At 44.7% G+C, this 17,355-nt stretch overlaps 1 protein-coding gene across 1 annotated transcript; it reads right to left on the reverse strand.

Moving 5' to 3' along the window:
- Positions 1–806: 806 nt before the first annotated feature.
- Positions 807–2,040, reverse strand: LORICRIN (loricrin cornified envelope precursor protein). The gene is made up of 2 exons (XM_065926700.1): positions 2,000–2,040; positions 807–1,786 (listed from the first exon to the last, which is right to left on the reverse strand). The coding sequence occupies exon 2, from the start codon at positions 1,761–1,763 to the stop codon at positions 807–809; it is 957 nt and encodes a 318-aa protein (XP_065782772.1). The 5' UTR covers positions 1,764–1,786; positions 2,000–2,040.
- Positions 2,041–17,355: the final 15,315 nt, after the last annotated feature.

Below are 17,355 nucleotides of genomic sequence, written 5' to 3' on the forward strand. Positions count from 1 at the left end.
GTAACTTCTCCTTTTTCATTTCTGATTTTATTGATTTGGACTCTCTTTTTTTTTTTCTCTGTGAGTTTGGTTAAAGGTTTATGAATTTTGTTCTTTTCAAAGAACCAGCTTTTAGTTTCATTGATCTTTTCTTTCTTTTAGTTTTTATTTCATTTATTTCTGCTCTGATCTGTAATTTCTTTCCTTCTACTATCTTAGGATTTTCGTTGTTCTTTCTCTAGTTGCTTTGGGAATAGGGCAGCCTTGTCTTAAAAAAAAAATCACTGAGCTCAAGGAAGAGACCCATGATTACTACCGAACCTACCGGGGACAGTTTACTGAAGTCTCTTCCCAGGATTTTGTGCTTTGGGATCACTTCATGATTTTACGCCATAAATCATATAATTCATGTCTTTGGTCCTTGGCTGACAGCCGTTCTTCCCTCCCCTGCTGACTGCCACCTAACCACCACTCCCCCAACAGAATATTGTTGCATGAATGTCCCTGTGGATGAATGGATGGAGAAAAGGAGAAGAATGGGATGGAACGAATGAACTTAGAAGCTGCAAAGATGCCTGGAAATGCAGAAATTCTCATGAATTGCAAATTTATTGACTGAGAAGGTACTGGGATTGGGAGGTAGTTGTATAGAAACCAGGGGGGAAAACTGCAGAACAAGACGCAGCTCCAGAGCTCACTGGCTTCTTCTGGTGGATTCAGGTGTGAAGGGCGGAGAAACCTCAGGGCAATATCATGAGAGTGGTAAGCCCATCCAGCCCACGGAGAACACCTCCTGCTTCTTCGTCTCCGTGGTGTCCAGGGGGGCCTTACTTGCCTGGCCAGGTAGGCGCCTGCTTCTGCTGGGTCTGGTGGCAGACTGGGACGCCCTTGCCACCCCCAGAACCACCCCCGGAGGAGCCGCCGCCGCCGCAGCCGGAACCGCTGCCGCCCCCACCGCTAGAGAAGCAGCCGCCGCCGCCCCCGCCCCCGGAGGAGCCTCCCACGCAGCCGGATCCACTGCCGCCTCCACCGCTGGAAACGCAGCCGCCGCCCCCGGAGGAAACACCGCCGCAGCCGGCGCCGGATGAGCCCCCTCCGTAGCTCTGCTGGGGCAAGCACGGGGTCTGGGAGGTCTGGGAGGACGAGAAGTATCCGGAGCCGCCCCCGGAGGAGACGCCGCCGCAGCCGGAGCCGCCCCCGGAGGAGATGCCGCCGCAGCCGCTCCCGGAGGAGATGCCGCCGCAGCCGGAGCCGCCCCCGGAGATGATGCCGCCGCAGCCGGAGTCGCCCCCACTAGAGACGCCCCCGTAGCTCTGGCACTGGACCTGCTGGCCGGAGGAGCCGCCGCCGCCGCTGGAGTAGCAGCCGCCCCCGGAGGAGCCGCCGCCGCTGGAGTAGCAGCCGCCCCCGGAGCCGCCGCCGCCGCCGCCGCTGGAGTAGCAGACGGTACTGGAGGAGCCGCCGCCGGAGGAGTAGCCTCCGCAGCCGGAGCTGCCGCCGCCCCCGGAATACTTGATACTTCCACCAGAGCCGCCGCCGCCGCCGCCGCCGCCAGAGTAGCCGCCGCCGCAGCCGGAGCTGCCGCCGCCTCCAGAATACTTGACACTTCCACCCGAGCCGCCGCCGCCACCCCCGGAGCCGCCGCAGCTACCGGAGCCACCGCCGCCGCCGCTGTAGAAGACGCCGCCGCAGCCGCCGCCGCCGCCGCCGCCGCCGCCCCCGCTGGAGGTTTTCCCACAGCCCACTGGGGGCTGAGGGGTGGGCTGCTTTTTCTGGTGAGACATCTTGTCTAAGGAGGCACTGAACCCTGGAAGGAGAGCAGAGAGCATCAGTGGACCAGCTGCAAGAGGATGCGGCGGCAGAGGCAGCTGCATCCATGGAAACGTCCATCATCCTCTGAGCAGCACTGCCTCGGCCAGGCTTGATGCTCTTTCTGATCGAATTGGAAAGAGCACTCAGCTGGGACTCCTGGATTAGTGCTTTTAGAAAAGGGTTGTGTTTCCCCTGCGAAAGTCTTTACCAAGTTTTAAATAGCCCACTTAGTGGTACCCATTTTTCTTTCTTTCCCAGCTTTGCTTCAGGCGTCTGCTGTTTGATCTCTGGGCAAATGACCCACACATTTTCTGTTTCCTCATTTCCTGTAAAATGAGATGGGTCGAGTATTTCACTTCTTAGTTCTCCGATCCCAACACTGAATGCAAATGGAAAATTACCACAAACCTCCACCTAGGGTAGGGGATTTTATCCACTCCTGGCACAACAGAGGGTGGTTTGTTCCAGTGCCAGAGGGCTGTTGCACACCATTCTTTGCAAAAAAGAATTAGTTTAAACTCTTGGTCTTTTCCACTGACCTCAGTCATGATCACCTACCAGTTACCAGAAAAGGTAGGTTCCCCCCATTGTCCTGTCTGGAAACAGGAGAAAGGATGCCAATGATCCTTTGGATCAGCATCTCTGACTAGGAGATATCAAGCAAAACTTGGTAAGGAGGCAAGCTGGGTTGAGGGGACCAAACTAGCAGGAATTGTGTCCAGCATCTCACAAGTCATTTCCTTCTCAGAACATCTTGTGTAAAACAGGCAATGGATTCTTATGACTGCTAAAATCTCCCCATCTGCAGCATCCTCTGAATCATTCTTCCTGTTCTCTGAAAGTACACTCAACCTCTCCTCCTTACAAGTTCACAAAGTCCATCCAGTCCATCCACAGGCTGTCTGGGACAGTCTCTGCAGAATGCTCTTCTGTGGCAGAGACAGGGCATGTCTCTTACAGGGGTGCCAGAGAGACAGGAGATAGTCTTGTCTTTGTGGCATTTACATTTTGGCCAGATCAGAAATACCATCTGTCCAGCAGTAGCTCAGCTCTGTGTCCTGCCTGAAGCCCCTCTGAATATGGATGCAGTTGGAAGAGCAGAGGTCCCGTAGGTCCCAAAGGGGAAAGAGGCCTTGCCCACCTGTCCCCTGGTCCACATAGCCCACGCAAGCCTGGGCAAGACCAACTTGGAAGAGGAGAGCCAGTAGAACACACACTTACCCAAGGCACCAGGAAGGATGAGTGAGGAGAGGAGATGCTGGCTGTGTGAGGAGCACTGGAGCTTCTGAGGTTTTATACTTTCTGATGAGTTCTGACTCATCAGCTATCGATCTGGACCAGCCTTTCATGTTTGGACTCAGTTACGTGACCTTTGTCTGTCACCCCACCTCCCTGTTATTGTAGTCATGGGGTGACCCATTCATGAAGATTTTGGCATTCTTGAGATGGGCAGCCTCCTGTATGACCAGCCCCTTCTCTGATGCAACAGTGAAGCAGGCTGGCTAGCAGGGATGGTCAGCCAGAGTGGATGTTAGACATTGTTTTCAAAACTTCTGGCATGGGGCCCATGCCATCACCAGGGGGCTGTGCTTCAGGAATAGGTCTCAGACTCTTCAAGCAACCTAAGAGAGTCCCACTGGAGTTCTCAGTCTTTGGTCCAAGAAGTAGAAACTTCCATATCCCACTCTTTGGCTCCTGGTCCTAGTGCTTGGAACCTCTTAGAATTTTAGAGAGATCCTGTTTCTTCTTTGCCAAGTTTCTCCCCCGGGGTTTCACATGTGCTTCACTGGGATGTTCCTGCCTTGTTTCCTGTCTAGAGAGAGTGTGTTAGCACCTAGCACCCAGTTCTGGGTTGCACAACATGGACAGCGCCATAAGTAATGGGGCACTGGTAGCAATTTTGATTTACTCCTAAAGACAATGAATGTCTAAAAATACTGATCTTCACTATTGACTTTCCTTGTAGAAGAACAAGCTAAAGAGATAGACCCTGTGGTTCTTCCCACCATGGCCATTCAGCTCTGGGGTCTTGTCTTTTGTGGTAACACTGACCTCAGTCTAAGAGGCAGCCATGGAATGGAATGGACTTGAGATTAGGTGCCTGGGTTTGGGTGCTGCCTCTGCTACTTGCCAGGTGTATCACCTTGGGTAAAGTCACAATACCTTATGCAGTGCCTGCACACTGAGGCACTTAGTAAGCATTTGTTGATTATTGAACAAACTTTCTGATACTCAGTTACCTTGTCTATCAAATAAGAATGGTAGTAGTTGTTTTACTGACGCTGTGAGGGAGTCCACAGATGGCTCGAGGCAAGCTCTTATCTAAGAAAATAACTTGGAAATTCCTGGCTGACCCTGGACCAGTAGCATCAACTCTGTGTATGAGGAACAGCATTTTGTCCTCTTCTTTCATCATTGGAACTCAACTGCTATTGTTTCAGATATCACATTTGAAGTTAGTTCCACCCAGATGTGTGTTGAAATGAGAGCTCCAATAATAAATTGACGGTTAATTATGGTGGCATTTTAATGATCTGCATGATCTGATTAGACTGCGGCCTTCAGAAACTTGTGGCGCTAGTTTTAGTTTGGAGAGCATGAACCCAGGTGAACCCAGGAGGAGCCCAGGTGCTCCCCTCCTGAGAGAATAGCCAGGAGGGAGAAGCCTGGATCTGTTGGAGAAAGCATGTTTCAACTTGAAGCTGAGGCATCATGGAGGTTTTGGAGGGGAAAAAAGGCTCCAACTAGCTGTGGGTATAATAAAAGACGTATAATAAAGGACAGCTTTATTTTTCTGGGTTCACTGGAGAAGAGAAGATGTGGACCATGGTTCCCATACTGATCTGTGGACCCATGTTGGCTCATTATTGTGTGTACCCTAGTCCTTAGGAAAATGTAAGTAAAAAGATGTCAGCAAACTCTTTGTGAGAAGGAAAGTCTAATTCAGAAATCATGAGCCTCCTTCCTTTTTTGGGTGTATATTAAGACTTCATTTCTTTTAAAAAGTGATGTCGACAAGAGGTCCAAGTTGTTTCTTTCTAGTCCTTATTTGTCAAAATGAGAGTTTGGCTATCATATTATTTGGTTATCACAGTTTTTTTGAAGGAGATGTTACTTCTTATGAAATTCTAAAGTTTGGGAACCTCAAGTGCAGGTGACTCCAAAGAGCAAATAATCATGAAATTGCCTGTGTTAGTTTGGAGCAATTATGTTCTTAAAGGAAAGATATGATATTTTCTTTCTATCAAGTTTAATATCCTAGTGCTTTATTCATTAATCCAGCCAACTGTTTTGCCAAAAGCTTCAACTTTTGTTTCAGGTTTGAAAGATTTGTTAACAAAAGAAACTACTTGTTAAACAAATATAGACAATTTCAATATTTAATAGAGAATTATCTAACTTACTTTCAATATGCAATCATTAAAAGAAAACACTAGAGGAATGTAATAGCACATACATCACCTAACTGGGACCAAATAGCACCCAGATTCAAACAGTGCTGGAAAGTCCCACGTAACAGCAATCTGGAGTCCCAGTTGGAAAAAGATACTGGATGATGCATCCACCCTAAAGGGTGAGACTTCAAAATTGCAATTTTTGGGGTCCCGCTTATAATTTCAGACCACAAACTGATACTGTCATCAGTTTGTGAACAAATTGAAGCTCTGGTTTCACATTGATCTTTTTTTTTACAGTACTGTTTGTTTTATCTTGTGAGTCAGAGGATTTTGTTAAGCCCTGGGTGTGGTTGGCCAGACCTCCTCCAGGGGCTCAAGAATTCTAAGACCTGCTCTCTATCTTTTCTATATTGCTGCTGGTTTTACTAGAAAAAATCGGTACACTCATGAGCAGACACGTAGTCAGGGCACTGACCAGGCAGGTCAGAAGGAAGGTCAGAGGTCTGCTCTGCGTTCTTGTCTCTGAAGCCTGAACAAGACTACTTCCATTTAATTTCTCTAATACCAACAGCAGTGTGCTGGGCAGTGTGCTATGAATTACAGAGGAGTTTCTTATAGCTGTGCATGGATCCCCTTGGTAGATTTGGGGGAGGGGTACTCCATGCCTGCCACTGCTACTCTGTATGACTTTTAATAAGGAAAATCTTCTGTTACGTCTACTTTGTAAACATGTGGAAGAGACTGATGCACCATGGTATTGAGAGCTGTGCTTGATCTTGTGACTCTGAGTTAACCTTGCCTCAAGTATGAGACATGAACCTGATTCTCCATTTTATCCCTTTCAATCAGAAGTAGGGGGATATCTGTGTGGAAGTGGTTGATGATTACATATTATCATTATCAATGAGGAAATGATGAAAGTTTGTAGAATTATGACACTTAAGTATTTGGAGTTTTGCAAATCTCGGCATGTCAGATTTCTAAAATTTGTAGCTTTTAGACACTTAAATCTGCATATGTGCTTGCTAGTAAATCTGGGTTCTGTAGCCTCACAAGTAAAGTCATGGTTCCTGCCTATAACTGTATCCTTAGAGGGGATGGCCCTTATAGCAAATCTTTCATAATTAGCAGGTGCTCGGTAAATACTGATGGTAAATTGAAGGTAATTATTGAGACCCATTGACTGACAACCCTGTAGGAGGCAGGACCTGGTCCCTGTCCCCAGGCAATCCCCAGTGTGAGGGGAGATCACGGCTCTTGAGCTGAGGAACCCCCAATCTGACAGACGCCTGCTCATCACAATCTTTAAGTACCTAAATCTTCATATTTGCATTCTCATGACAGAGTGTTGACAAGCTACCTGAGGAAAAAAAGGCAATGGATGGCTTGTAAAGAATAAAATGGACACAGGGCAGGGGTTCAGGAGCACTGGCAGGTCAGGCATAGACCTTGCAAGCCCTTGGTGTTGTTTATGTTCAATGGGAAAAGTTTTCTCTTAGTCACAGACCAAGAGGTGTCTCAGAGCCCCAGGCACCCCCCGGGTTGCCATTTGTCTCCTCTCTCCAGCCCTCCTGATCAGCAGTTTCTGTTACTTAGAGATCGGGCAGAAGGACAGCTCCTAGCTGCTGGAATTCCTTCTCCAGGAAGCTTCCCTGGGTTCATCCCAACCACTGTTTCCATCTCTCTTGCCACTTTCCCTTTTCAAGGTCTTAAGGAATGATTGTACAGCAGGTTGTGTCACTGTACACAGCCTGCTGGTGACACAACCAGAAGCCTTGTCCCCTTTGTCAAGTTACAACTGACAAACCTTGAGATCAGGGTCTCCTTTAGTTCTTGATGGCCCACTGGGACCTTCTCAGGATGTGTTTACTCTTGAGATGTATGTCTTTTAGGTGCTCCTGGAGCTCATACTTGCAGGGAGGAGGAGGACCGCGGCTGAGATGTTCTGCATTCCCAAGGAGCTTGTAGCTTGTGGGGTGAGCCGCACACCTGGGAATTTCCCGTCTGGATAGACTCTTGGGTTTATGGACCGATGTCATGTGTCTTATTCTTTTCTCATAACAGTCCTGTGTGCTCCAGGATATGTTATCCTCATTCCCCAGCTGAGGAAGTGCCTCATGGAGGACAGTGCAATTGCTTAAATTCCCATAGCCACTATTTGCACTCAGTTCTTTTGATTCTAAACCTTGTGTTCTTTCTAAGCACTACATAGCTCTTCTTTTGGATCAATGTGGGCAGAACAAAGGGATTGCACCCACTCTCCTTCCAAGTCAGGCTCAGGTTCGTGCCCTCTGGGAAGGAGGGGACAGAGGAACCTCACATGGGCTCTCCTAGCTCCCCAAGAACTCTTGTATGCATTGGTGGATGGCAGCAGCTAGACGGACAGTGGAGATCACCCAATCAGCTTCTGTCATTTGTAGAGGCAGATGACAAACCCAAAGCCCAGAGAAGTTAACCCACTTCTCAAGGACACACAGAAGGGCCAAGTGTAGAACCTGGGTTTTTCCTCCCAGCTCAGTACTCCTACTGCAGATCTAAGTTGTGACTGTCTGCTTTCTCCTGACAAGAGTACCTCCAGGTGTTGGCAGTGAGACCAGAGAGTTGTGAAAATGACAGTAAAAGTCCTTCAGAGCTGAGCAGACACGCTCGAGGAAGCTGCTGGGCCTGGGTGCTCTAGCCTCTGGGCCTGGAAGTTAACTGCTGATGTCAGGAAGCCCTTTCACAGGTGGGTAGCTGCTCTGTAGCCTGAGGGCTCAGGGCCTACTTCCTGGGCTTACACATAAAGTTTATAGCAGGGAGGTGCAGTGAGCAGCATTTGTGGGCCCGATCTCCTGCCCTGAGATGGGCAATGTCCCTTGACCCCTCTAAGGACTTTCATACATGGTGGTGATAGCAGGTCCAAGCATGTTGACTCTGACCACCTTCTCCACTGGTGTCTGTGGGTGGATAATCCAGGTGGTTTTAACTGAATCCCAAGTCAAATGGAATCTTGGAAATCAACATGACACAGAGGGAAAAGCAAAAGCATTTCAAATCCATAGCCTTAAAGGCTTTTTGGCCTAAGGGTTTAATCCTAGTTTTTCCCTTTGTTTAAATTATTTTTTATTGAAATATAGCTGCTTTAAAATGTTGTGTTATTGTCTACTGTACAGCAAAGTGAATCAGATATATAGATAAATATATATGTATATATCTCCTCTTTTTTGGATTTTCTTCCCGTTTAGTTCAACACGGCACATTGAGTAGAGTTCCCTTTTCTGTACAGTAGGTTCTCATTAGTTATCTATCTTATTCACAGTAGTGTATATATGTCAGTCCCAATCTTCCAGTTCATCCCCCAACCCTTTGGTAACCATATGTTTATTCTCTACGTCCGTGTCTCCATTTCTGCTTTGCAGATAAAATCGTCTGTACCATTTTTTAGATTCCACATCCATATGTTAATATATGATGTATGTTTTTCTCTTTCTGACTTACTTCACTCTGTATAGCAGTCTCTAGGTCCATCCATGTCTCTACAAATGACCCAATTTTGTTCCTTTTTGTGGCTGAGAAATATTCCATTGTATATTTGGACCACATCTTCTTTGTCCATTTAACCCCAGTTTTTCCGGCGTGTGCTGCCTTAGGTGACCATGCCAAGGCACTTCTTTTCTGGGGGTCATTGAAAAGCAGGGCACGGTGAGTGCTCCCTCCACTTTTGTTTTGGATCCTCTTTGGTACTGATATGCTACTTTCAGAAATTGCCTCGTCTGCCCTGGGTTTTGGGTGTGACGTCTCTCTAACTTACAAACTGTTCGTAGGATTTGCTACTGAAGATCAGAATCTAGATCCAGTCTCTGTCTTGGCCAGGAAAGCTTGTCCCTCAGACTTTCTGGCTATTCTTAATTTTTGTTCATTCTTACAATGATACTCTTTATTTCAATAGCTGAGCGTGTTGAAATCAGATGAATGACTTGGGGCAAATCTTCTCACTGCCTACAGAGTAGAAAATGATCAGTTTGGTTGGCGAGTCTCTAGTGACTTCTTTCTTTTGTTTCATCCATGTGCTCAGAATCCCAAGGTGAGAGAGTATAGGACCATTGTTCTCATCCGTGTAGGTCCCCAGGGTCTTTCCTTCTGCACCATGAGCACCGTCCAGGCACGATCAGATCCTCCTAAATCTCCAAATCTCCACAGGGCTGGGCCTCAGTGTGAGTATTTGATAAATGTTTGATCAATCAAGAAGATGATACTAGGGCTATTATAATCTGATTTATTTTTCCATGGAAAGTAGCTTATGTAAATTGGCCATGGCAAACTGCCTCTCCCTTGCCATCCCTCATCTTCCATCCAAGGCACCTCATTGCCCCATTGTCTTCTGCTTCTTATTTTTCAGAATCTCCCTCGGATCATGACTTCCAGAGATCCTGACCACCTATGATCCAGTGGTCAGCTTTCTGGCTGGACCTGAAGCAGTGCCAGGTGACCTGTGAGGTTTGCAGTCTCTGATCTGTTCTGAAGGGTAGGGATCAGAAACTTTTCTGAGGACTTGGGGTCAGGGAGGACCTGTGCCCTAAACTGGACCAACCACCAGTGACTCGTGAGTCTGGGTCACACACTATCCCCCAGACCTGTTTCTTCATCCATAAGGTCAATCTGACTTAGTCCTGTACTGGTTTTCTTTCAGGCACCCTCTCCTTCCCCCACCTGTGGCCAAGTCCGCTCTTTGAACAGAGAGGTGGGAAAGATGAGGAGGGTCAGAGGCAGTGATAGGAAAAAAATTAGATGGAATGACAAGAGTCACAGGGCTCTTGGAAAAGAGTGTAGAAACTCTCGTATCTCCCTTTATGCCAGCCTCAGGCTCAAATCATTTTGGGAACTTTTGTCCCCCAAGAGCATTTTGGGTCCTGAGCTGCCTGTGGAGGAGGAGGAAGGGGGAGAGCAGGAGGGCTGGGTGAGGAAAGGTGGCCTGTGTTATGACTAACATTTGCACTGTATCATTACCCAAGGTGGATGTAATTACACTGGATTAAGAAAGGCATGTGAACACACTGCGTTGCTTTAGAACCTCCTGCAATTAACATCTATTCTCTTGGGTCTCAGGGGAAGGATTAATTTGGCTCCTGAATGTTCCTTTACTGTGAATCCCTTGGTAGTGGAACTGGCCTTCTTACCCTCTAGTAGTGAGTTATTCTGCTGTAAAATACAAATGGGGTGGGGGGTGGGAAGCCTCACTACAAATAATTTGAAAACAAAGCAAAGAAAAAGTCACCTTTAATTCCAGTATTCAGATAGAACTGGTGTTAAGGTTTTGGTGATTATTTTTATCTTGCTCTTTTTTCTTTTCATTTATTCTTCCCTTTTATATACACTCTCAGTTTGGGGTGCTGATTTTCCACGTGACTTTGTTATCATGCGCTTACCGTCGTGTTCGTAAAACACCTCTGATTTGAGCCCGAGGCTGACACCCAGGTAGATGTGAGAGTCTCTATGCTCTTTTCCATGGTCTCTTAACCACTAGTTTTAGTGGCTGTGTTGCACTGCCCATTCTGAGTCGTACCACTTAGACCTTCCAGCTATCCTGGAACCTCTGAACCCTCGAGACCTTGTTACTGAATTTTGTTGGGTCTTGGTTGTCTCCCTGATGGACTGCTGGTGGGACTTTATGTGTAGGATGGCTGCACAGTAGCTGAGGAGAAGAAAGGTTGTTGTGTGAATAGCATCCTCCCCCTTTACTTCTCATCTCCCCTGACTCTCCTTGTGCAGGACCTAGCGCCTCAGTTTTCCTAGACTCTGTCTAGCTCCACAGTATCGTTGTTTGCCTCCAGAGGTTTTCATCTTGTCTCCTTCAATGTGATCTTCTCTTCACAGGCTTCTGGGACACCATTCCCTTGGGAACATGTGATCTGAAGCAACGTCTTTTAATGTGTATTTGAGAGGATATGGGAGGGGAGGCCGTGGGGAGGGCAGAGGAGTATGCGTTCGGAAAAAGTAGTCACCAGCGTAATGGGAGCTGAGGGGGCCAAGGGAGGCAGAGAAGAGAAGCAGCTGGAAACTTCTTCTTGGAAGAGGTAAGTTTTGTGTTAGGATTGGGAAACAGTGAAAACCATAGATAGGTTTCTCCAGATCTAGGCTTTGGGTCTTGTGTTGCCTTCATGTGTATGTGTATACATGTGATACGTGTACATAAGTCTGCGTGTGTCTGTCTGCTCGCCCCGTGCCTGACTCTTTCTTGTAGAACCTGTTCCCTCTCTCCTTGGACAGGATTGTGGGCACTCCTTCTTGGCCCTGAGTTTGCTCTCGACCCTCACTTGTTAGCCAGCTCTCAGTGTCCGTGACAACAGTATTGTGTGTGTGGGACTGACCCACATCTTGCATCGCAACCTGTTTCTCTAGCCATGGCAGTGGATTTGCTCTATTATGTCATGCTTCTGCTCAAAATCTTCAGTGTCCCCACATCGGGATGAAGCCTAGGTTAGTTCAAAGGGCCTTTTGTGGTTCAGTTTCTGCTCAACTCTGACTGTTCCCCTCATGCTCATAGCTTAGTCTCTTCAGTCGTGTCCGACTCTTTGCAACCCCGTGGACTGTAGCCTTCCAGGCTCCTTGACCGTGGGATTTTCCCTGCAAGAATATTGGAGTGGGTTGCCATGTTCCCCTCCAGGGGACTATTCCCCTAGAGAAGCATTTTGCTCCAGAGGAGCAAACGCTATGCTTGTGTTTTTTCCTGAGATTTCCCCTGCACCTGTGAATGCCCCCTTTCCTCAATGTGCCAAACTTCTGTTTTCCTTGCAACATTCTATTACATAGCACTCCTCCAGGAAACCTTACCCAGCACCCCAGTCTGATGGCAAGAGCACTTCACCTTGCAGGACACCCTGTCTCCCACTAGACTGAGGTCTCTTTGAAGGGGGTACCAGATCTTGATCACTGTTCTGCACATCAAGCATTCAGCACAGTATTTGGCACAGTCCACAGGGGATGCGTGTAGAATGGATGGATAAATGAATGAATTGCTCTTCATCTGCCCACTCCTGGAATTGTCAGTGATCTGGATAGTAGCTATTTTAGCCTGGGTGGGGTGGATATTAAGTCTTTGTCCTATTTTCACCTCTCCAACAGGATTGTTTGCTCCTGCAGGTCAGGGATGGCGTTGTAGCTCTTAGTAAACCTGGAGCCTGTGGACACACTAGACTGTGAGTCAGTGTTTATTGAAAAGAGAAGAAAAAAAAAAAAAAAAAAAAAAAGAATGAGGTAGAGAATGGAGGAGGAGGAGAGAGAGAAGGGACCACAGAATTGTTTCAGGATTTATAACAATGCTGGTTTGTGTCTGGTCTGAATGTCTTTCTCTCTCTATCCAAATTTGGGTTCTTTGATCTAATTCTGGCAACTCCAAGAAATTACATAAGGCCACTAAGGGGGGAGATAATTGAGATTAGATAGTTTTAGAAGCTTTAAAGTGAATGTCAGGATAGGCTTTTGAATTATTGTGTGATTTCATTATCAATATAGTTAATACATATTAACCTACAAGTACCCATCCTTATAGGTTAATATACTCAAGTGTGGATGTGAGATAAGTACAAATGTGAGAGCTGGTCTATAGAAAAGGCCGAGCACTGAACAATTGATGCTTTCGAATTGTGGTATTGGAGAAGACTCTTGGAAGTCTCTTGAACTGCAAGGAAATCAAATATTTAATCCTAAAGGAAATAAATCAACCTTGAATATTTATTGGAAAGGCTGTTGCTGAAGCTGAAGTTCCAATACTTTGGCCACTTGATGTGAAAAACCGACTCGCTGGAAAAGATTCTGATGCTGGGAAAGATTGAAGGCAAAAGGAGAAGAGGGTGGCAGAGGAAGAGATGGTTAGAGGGCGTCACTGACTCAATGGACATGATTTTGAGCACGGGCTTGCAAAAAGTCGGACATGACTTAGCGACTGAACAATAACACCACCACTCATCCTTTCTCTTAGAGATAAAATTATTTCTCCTTCTCTTCCCTTCCTCTTTCCAAACAGGGTAGAGAGAATAATGAGCATCTGATTGAAGTATGGAATGTTACTCAAGATTACAGAAGGCACTATGGGTGCAAGATAGACACCAGAAGAAAATCTCTTTTTGTGGAAGAAAGTAGTAGTTTTCCTATGGGAAGAGGTGAGGTGGTAAGTAGGTGAGTCCTGGGGAAGGAGAGAGAGACCAACAGGAAAGAGATTCTAACTGGATTATGAGTCAAAGCAAGAATACTCAATTTCTGGGCCATAAAATTTGCCAATAGAATTAAAAGAATAATTCAAGAATGTGAAAATACTTGCTTGATTTCTGCTTAAATTGATGAAAAGATTAGCTTATTGTTAGTCAACAGGATAAAATGTCGAGATTGGCTTGAACAACTAGCCTGACTGAACTTAGCTGAGAACAACTAGAAAAACTGGCCAAAATATAAAAAGGCTTGTGTTTGAAGGCACTGGAGAGCTTCCAAGGCAGTGAAGATTTTAGAGCCAAGATCATGGAGAGAAAGAAAGCAAAGTGAGTCCTATATGCCATGCCACTTTTCCACTGAGAAATTTAGAAATTAAAGCACCAGCTGAGAATATGATCAGAAAGTGGTGGCTAGGAGACTGAGAAGATGAACAGTCTTTAAGCTTTATCACAGAACTTGAGGGACAAACGTTGGAATTCACAAAGCCAGACACCAAAGTCTATTCTGTATGCTTTCATGGCATGACTAAACTAAGATGTTGCAAGAAAAGTTTTTCTATTTGATGAATAGGGTGGGGATAGTGATATGGAAGCCTGAGAGCAGCTTTTGTTATTTTGGTGATATTTTACTTTTTGATCTATAGGCTGCATTACAAAAATATGTACATGCTGTGATAATTCATTAAGTTTTACAGTTAAGATTTACATACTTTTATGTAAATACATTAACCTTGTACTGAGTGTATTAAAAATAAGATCAATGATATAAAATTTGACTGTCAAAATATTTATATATATATATATTAATATCTGATCAGATTATTCATGTATTTACTTGCTCTCTATGATTCACTATGATGTTTTACTCCTCATAATCCTCACTGGATCCTATGGATTACAGAAGAGTTACATACAGTGAGGTGTGCTTGCCACTGCTGAATCACATGTTCTCCTTATTTTAGTAGCTATGCAGTACAGTTTTTTTCTCTTAGGAAAATACTGAAGTTTGTGTGTTTGGATTCTGAGTTCTTTTCTTACTAATCTTGGAATTTGAGGTAAGTCACTTGACTTTACCTTAAAACAAGATATAAAATAATACCAACCTCACAATTATTGGATTAGCATATGAGAAAGCCAAATTCCAACCCTAGACCATGAATGAATTTTATTTTTTAAACTTTTTATTGGAGTATAATTGACTTAGCCTTCTTCAATGGCTCAGTGGTAAAGAATCTGCCTGCAACTCAGCAGACACAGGAAACGTGGATTGGATCCCGGGGTCAGGAAGATCCTCTGGAGGAAATGGCAACCCACTCCAGTATTCTTGCTTGGGAAAATCCCATGGACAGAGAAGCCTGGCGGGCCACAGTTCATAGGGTTGTAGAGTCAAACATGACTGAGCGCACACATGCGTACACTTGGTTGATTTACAGTGCTGTGTTAGTTTCAGATTTACAGCAAAGTAAATCAGCTATCCATATACATATATTCACTCTCTTTTAGTGGAGAAGGAAATAGTGACCACCTCCAGCATTTTTGCCTGGAAAAACCCCATGGTCAAAGCAGTCTGGCGGGCTATAGTCCACGGGGTCACAGGAGTCGGACACGACTTGGTCACTAAACCACTCTTTTTTAGATGCTTTCCCCATGTAGCCCATTATACAGTATTGAGTAGAATTCTGTGTGCATTTTTATTTTTTAAAATTAGAAACATTTTTCTTTAGATCTTTATATCATACCTAGTACCTTATGCAAGTCTATAGGAGAGTTTTTCTTTCTTTCTTTTTTAATTTATTTTTATTAGTTGGAAGCTATTTACTTTACAATATTGTAGTGGTTTTTGCCATACATTGGCATGAATCAGCCATGGATTTACTTGTGTTCCCCATCCTGATCCCCCCTCCCACCTCCCTCCCCATCCCATCCCTCTGGGTCATCCCAGTGCACCAGCCTCAAGCACTTGTCTCATGCATCCAACCTGGGCTGGAGATCTGTTTCACACTTGATATTATACATGTTTTGATGCTGTTCTCTCAGATCATTCCACCCTCGCCTTCTCCCAGAGTCCAAAAGTCTGTTCTATACATCTGTGTCTCTTTTTCTGTCTTGTATATAGGGTTATCATTACCATCTTTTAAAATTCCATATATATGTGTTAGTATACTGTATTGGTGTTTATCTTTCTGGCTTACTTCACTCTGTATAATGGGCTCCAGTTTCATTCATCTCATTAGAACTGATTCAAATGTATTCTTTTTAATGACTGAGTAATATTCCATTGTGTATATGTACCACAGCTTTCTTATCCATTTGTCTGCTGATGGGCTTCTAGGTTGCTTCCATTTCCTGGTTATTATAAGCAGTGCTGTTATGAACATTGGGGTACACATGTCTCTTTCAGATCTGGTTTTATAGGAGAGTTTTTCATTCACAGTTGGATGTTTACCTCCAGTTTCTGAATTTCAGAGTCCCTGAGGTCAAGGATACATTTCACTTGGAATTATCTTCCTCCAGGAGATATGAGAGTGAACATTCTTAATTGGGAGGAAGGATTAGGAAATGCAATCTGGGAATATAAACCACTCAACTGAGTGCTTGCAAAGGAAAAGCAAGAGAAGAGGTATTTTCCCTCCCCATCCCCATCCCTTCCTTGAAAAAATGACTTACGTTTGAAGATTGTGGGAAGAGGTAGGAAATATTTACTATATAGGTATAAATATATAACTGAGTGATAATTTGCAGAGAATGAAGAAAATGCTATTTAGATGTCATTTCTGACCTTCAAAAAGGTCTTACTGAGCTTAATATTTTCACTTATTTGCTAATATGGATAGATTGTCAAACTAAAATTTTATTTTAATCATTTCTTCATGCCATGAGTAGAATGCATGAAAGTGATATTTTGTAACACTTGATATATTTTCCAGAAATGTTTATAGCTATGTACTACTTTTAATGTGTATTAGAACAAACACTACAGATTTATGACTTTTATGGATATTATTATGGATATCCATATAGTCAAAACTATGGTTTTCCCAGCGGTCATGTATGGATGTGAGAGTTGGACCAAAAAGAAAACTGAGCACCGAAGCACTGATGATTTTGAACTGTGGTGTTGGAGAAGACTCTTGAGAGTCCCTTGGACTGCAAGGAGATCCAGCCAGTCAAACCTAAAGGAGATCAGTCCTGAATATTCATTGGAAGGACCGATGCTGGAGCTGAAACTCCAATACTTTGGCCACCTGATGTGAAGAGCTGGCTCACTTGAAAAGACCCTGATGCTGGGAAAGATTGAAGGCGGGAGGAGAAGGGGATGACAGAGGATGAGTTGGTTCAGTGGCATCACTGACTTGATGGACATGAGTTTGGGTAAACTCCAGGAGTTGGTGATAGACAGGGAAGCCTGGCATGCTGAGTCCATGGGGTCGCAAAGAGTTGGACATGACTGAGCAACTGAGCTGAACTGAAGGTAACTAGATCTCACATGCCACAAGGGAAGATGGAGTGCAAAAGGAGAAGTAGGTGGCAAAGGATGAGGTTGTTAGTATCATTGACTCAATAGATATGTTTGAGCGGGAGATGGTGAAGGACAGGGTAGCCTGGTGTACTGTAGTCCATGGGGTCACAAGAAGTAAGACACAACTGAGCAACTGAACAACAACAATGGATATTATTGCTTAGAATAATCTTGTATTTAAATTTCAATAAACTTAATTACATAATGGTATATGATTAGCTATGTATTACTGGAAAACTATATGTTTCACTTCTAAAAAATGAAAGATTTTATGGAAATCTGTATCATTTTCTAAATAAAGATGTAGAATGAATGAAAAAAAAGAATGAGGAAAGAGAAAGCAATATGCAATCATATACCTTTTCAAATAAATTTGGCTAAGTAAACACAGTGAGTCAATCTAGAGAAAAGTATTAATAATACAGATGATGCATGGATATGGGAAAACCTATGAAGGAGGTAT

The sequence above is a fragment of the Muntiacus reevesi genome, chromosome 1, assembly GCF_963930625.1.
Source record: "Muntiacus reevesi chromosome 1, mMunRee1.1, whole genome shotgun sequence".
Lineage (NCBI taxonomy): Eukaryota > Metazoa > Chordata > Mammalia > Artiodactyla > Cervidae > Muntiacus > Muntiacus reevesi.